This window comes from Crocodylus porosus, unplaced genomic scaffold (assembly GCF_001723895.1).
Source record: "Crocodylus porosus isolate Cpor-Errol unplaced genomic scaffold, CroPor_comp1, whole genome shotgun sequence".
Lineage (NCBI taxonomy): Eukaryota > Metazoa > Chordata > Crocodylia > Crocodylidae > Crocodylus > Crocodylus porosus.
This window is the reverse complement of record NW_017728916.1, coordinates 11,320,848-11,325,468: the sequence shown is the minus strand read 5'-3', so window position 1 is coordinate 11,325,468 and position 4,621 is coordinate 11,320,848. Positions and strand designations below refer to the sequence as shown.

The 4,621-nt window shown below is 44.2% G+C and overlaps 1 protein-coding gene across 2 annotated transcripts in view; it reads left to right on the top strand.

Annotated features, from left to right (window-relative positions):
• TNMD (tenomodulin) overlaps positions 1-4,621 on the top strand; it is a 24,642-nt gene that overhangs the window by 17,925 nt on the left and 2,096 nt on the right. For both annotated transcript variants that reach the window (XM_019536463.1, XM_019536462.1), the window contains 2 exons: positions 955-1,108; positions 2,524-2,696. In XM_019536463.1, coding sequence (XP_019392008.1) covers positions 955-1,108; positions 2,524-2,696 — 327 coding nt within the window. The remainder of the gene's footprint in view (positions 1-954; positions 1,109-2,523; positions 2,697-4,621) is intronic.

Sequence of the window (4,621 nt, the reverse complement as noted above, 5' to 3'; positions counted from 1 at the left end):
AAGGAAGTGAAACCTTTTTTATTCTATAACAAGACTTTTTAGTTAAATGGAAATTTTAATGGAAAAAAAAGTCAGGTAGTCCTCAAATACTGTCAAAAGGAATGTTTTCTTTTGAGTTTTGCCAAAAAATAGTTTTTAGTTATTTAGATAATGTTTGGTGGTAACCAAAAGATTTAAAAAATATTCTACACAAATTAAACACCTTCACAAAACACATTTAATATTTAAAAATCAGTTTTCCAAGTAGCTCTATGTTTGTTCCATAATTTACTTTTTGGATACCACGAACATGCAGAAGTAGAACACCAGGGTTCTCCATATGCACTGTAGTTTGCTCAGTGCAGTCCAATCCAATAATCTTTTTATATCATCTTTCATAAAATCTGAATGCCAAAAAAACATTACCAAGCAATGTAATATAGGGGATGTGTACATTACACAAATCAGAGCTGCAAAGGCATCATTCAAGGAATAAATTAGTGCTTGATCACAAAATCAGGAACAGAAGAAGAGGGAAATTAAGAGGCAAAGAAGAAAGCAGATGTTTTAATCTGAAGTTTGAAATGAGTTGGAGAAGTGATGAGGTGGAAGGAGGCAACTTCTTTCAGATGGCAGGAGGAGAAGGCTTTGGAAGTGAGATTGTGCAGGGGAGAGGGACGGGGAGAAACTAGTACTGGACAAACAAAGGAAGTACAGAAAGCAACTAATTTGCTAACTCTCATTCAAATCAGGAACAACTCTATTGGAATTAGTTGGCATTACACCAGCAAAAGACCTGAGGTCAAAATTTGCCTATGAAACACAGTGGACAAAATTCCAGAGCTTTAAAAGCACAGTGCAACCTCTGAACTGCTCTAACTGGTTGAGGCAGAAGCAAGGGAACCTAAGGAGTTTTAGAAGGGGCATGAGGGTTAAAATCCAATATGTCAAATTGAAATCACATTCATTTTTCAGGGAGATGTCATTACAACAACCTACTTTGAGCAATCCGTGGTCTGGATTCCAGGAGAAAAACCTATTGAAAACAAAGAGTTCCTAAAGAACTCCAAAATTTTTGACATTTGCAAGAGTGTGACCATACACTGGATCCACCCAACTTTGATAACAGGTAAAATAGTCCATTTCATCCTTCCTGCAGCATGTCCCCCAAGCTGCAAATGCCTTAACCTACCCCTCTCTCCAGGAACAGCACTGTGTAGTCAACAACCTGTTCTTGTCTTCCCTTCCTGAAGTCTTGCTTGCTAAGACCTGGCATGGAAAAAGTTTTCACAGATGAGTTGCAAATCACATAAATGAATATAGACAGGTCCTTTGCTACAGCCATGACAAATCAACCACTGTTAGAGCTTGTCAGGCCTTTTGCCTGCAAAAATCCAATCTGTCTTTCATTAACAGCCCTCCACCACCCTGCCTTCTGTGGAATGGGTTCAAACATAACAAAAATAAAGCATTTGTTTGTTGGTTCCTTGCAGGGGACAGTGCCAAACAGTTGGAATAGGTTAAGGGAAAGCAGAACATCTAGACTTTGTCACTATGTGATGTTAGACAACTCACCTAACGTGTCAGTGGTTGTTTCCCTTCTGCAAAATGATAATTCATTTTTTAAAACTCTTTGAAAGCCTCAGATGAAAAAGTATTAGCATACTGGAAAATAGTATTACATTATTTAAAAAGAGAACAGGAACTTGTGCTTGCACTGATAGCTTTTAAGAGTCTGGAGGTGAAGTAGAAAGACAGATGTTCTGCTGACAAGTCCAGTTAAACTGCAGCATAAAAATATCCACTGCCATGTAATTTAAAGCAAATTCCACCCACAAGCCACCTGACTGTACCACACTGTGATGACATCAAACATTGCATCACTGGAACAAGTTTCACTTGGCTGAACACCTCACAGGTAGCATATTTTACCATTTGGGTACTATGAGTTGATTCAGCCTTTTACATACATCACGTTGTCCCTTGAGAAGGGGCCAATATTGATGGAAATTATACCTCTACATGTCATTCAGCACCAATGCACACACCCAAAGAACACCAGTCTACCCAGCTGCACTGACACAGATTACTATCTCTTAGTATTTAATTTTCCATTCGAATTACAAAGTAACTTAATACTGTCTTTAGAGCCTAAAAAACACCTGCTTGCTGCACTTAACAGAAAAAATGTGGCCACTGAGTTCCTGAGTTAAGTCCTTTTTGTCTTGCTGTTTTCCATTGGCCATCATTAGGCCTCACAATTGGCATATCTGTAGCAGTGCAGGCTAATACCATTGTGGGACCATGAAGAAATGGGGCCTGGGTGTAAAATCTAAGACCTGCATTTACACTTAGTTAAACCTGTGTAATGCCAGCTCTCAGTGAGGACCAATTTCTTCCCCTGCTCATTATCATAGCAACACACCAGACATGTTTTCTCATTTTCCAGTTTGTATTTTAGAGGAACACACCATCCACAGCTTACCTTCCTAAGATCTTTCCTCAGCAGTTGCTTACAATGATTGTTTGGGCTGTTGCTTTTAGCTCCTGAATTCCATGACTTTGACAATGCTGGGGAAGATGATGTCCAGATTCCTGTAAACAAACAAGACTGGGACAAGGAACAGAATAAGCATCATGTCGATAAGGCAGCAAGGCCAGGGGCGAAACGCCAGGCTCGGCAGCTGACAGAAGAGGATCTTCCTGTAAATGACTATGTGAGTCCATGGGAATAACTACTGAGCAACTGTCAGTATCTAACAATGGGGCTGAATTTGTAAAGAAAGAATGTTAGACTATATAATATGGCCTGTTTGAAAACCTGTCTCTCATCTCCCTGCCTGACATAGGACCCTGAACTATCTAAGAGAACAGTAAGCACTTCATTGAAAGACGAATCCCAATAAACAAGGATGAAATGAATTTGATGTGGAGCTGTAATACCAGTTGTTTAGCTACTGAAACGTAGTTAGCTCAGAGTAGATCATAATAGTTGGAATAATTCATCATTAACAAAATAGAGGTGTTGCTATCCTCTATCATATTTCATAGTTTCTAGGGTCGGAAGGGACCTGAGTAGATCATCTAGTCCAACCCCCTGCCATGGCAGGAAAGATTACTTGGGGTCAAACGACCCCAGCAAGGTGTTCATCTAACCTCCTCTTAAAGACCCCCAGGGTAGGAAGCAGCAGCACTTCTCTTGGAAGTTGGTTCTAGATCCTAGCCACCCTGACCATGAAGTAGCGCTTCCTGATATCTAGTCTAAATCTTCCCTCTGCCAGCTTGTGACTGTTATTCCTGGTCACTCCTGGCAGTGCTCAGGAGAACAGGGACTTCCCCAGTGCCTGCTGATCCCCCCTGACTAGTTTATAACAGGTCATCCCCCCTCAGCCTTCTTTTGTGGAGGCTGAACAGGATCAGGTCCCATAGCCTCTCCTCATAAGGCCTGCCCTGCTGTCCCCTGATCATGCGAGTGGGCCTCCTCTGGACCCTCTCCATGTTGTCCACATCCCTTTTGAAGTGCGGCGCCCAGAACTGGATGCAGTACTCCAGCTGCGGCCTGACCAGTGCCGCATAGAGAGGGAGGATCACCTCCTTGGACCTGCTCAAGATGCATCTGTGGATGCACGACAAGGTGCAGTTGGTCTTCCTGACTGCCTCCCCACACTGCCGGCCCATGTTCATCTTGGAGTCAATGATGACCCCAAGATCCTTTTCTGCTTCTGTACTGACGAGAAGGGAGTTCCCCAGCCTGCAGGTATGGTGCTGGTTGTTCCTCCCCGGGTGCATCACTTTGCACTTGTCTGTGTTGAATCCCATCCTATTCTCATCCGCCCACCCCTGTACCCTGTCTAGGTCCGATTGTAGCAGAACCCCACTGCCCACATCCCTCCATGTCGAAAAGGACGCATCCACCACCACTCTCTGGGTGCAGCCCTCCAGCCAGTTGGTGACCCAATTGACTGTGTGGGTGTCGACATCACAGTCCCCCAATTTCTTAATAAGAACAGGGTGAAAGACAGTGTCGAATGCCTTCTGGAAGTCCAGGAAGACTATGTCCACTGCTACCCCTGCATCTAATGATTTGGTGATCTGCTCATAGAAGGCCACCAGGTTGGTCAGACAGGACCTGCCACTGATGAACCCAGGTTGGTTGCCCCTAAGCATGAAATCCCCTGCTGGCCCCTCGTGGATTTGTGCCAGCATAATTTTCTCGAACAGCTTGCCTAGGATCAAAGTAAGACTAACTGGCCTATAGTTTCCCGGGTCTTCCTTCTTACCCTTTTTGAAGATGGGAACCACGTTGGCCCTCTTCCAGTCCTCTGGCACCAGACCAGAGCACCATGAGTGCTCATAAAGCCATGCCAGGGGTCCTGCAATGACCTCACCCAATTCCTTTTGTACTCTAGGGTGGAGATTGTCTGGACCGGCTGACTTGAATACATCCAGTCCCTCCAGAAGCTCCCTAACTAGTTCCTCTCTAACCCTGGGGCCTAGGTGTGCCTCCCCTGGGGCCTGAGGGGGGCTCAGTGGGGGGGCTGATCTGGTCCCTGCTTAGGAAGATGGAGGCAAAGAAATCGTTAAATATGTTGGCTTTGTCGTCTGGTGTGACGACCAAATTTCCTAACATGTCCTGCAGGGG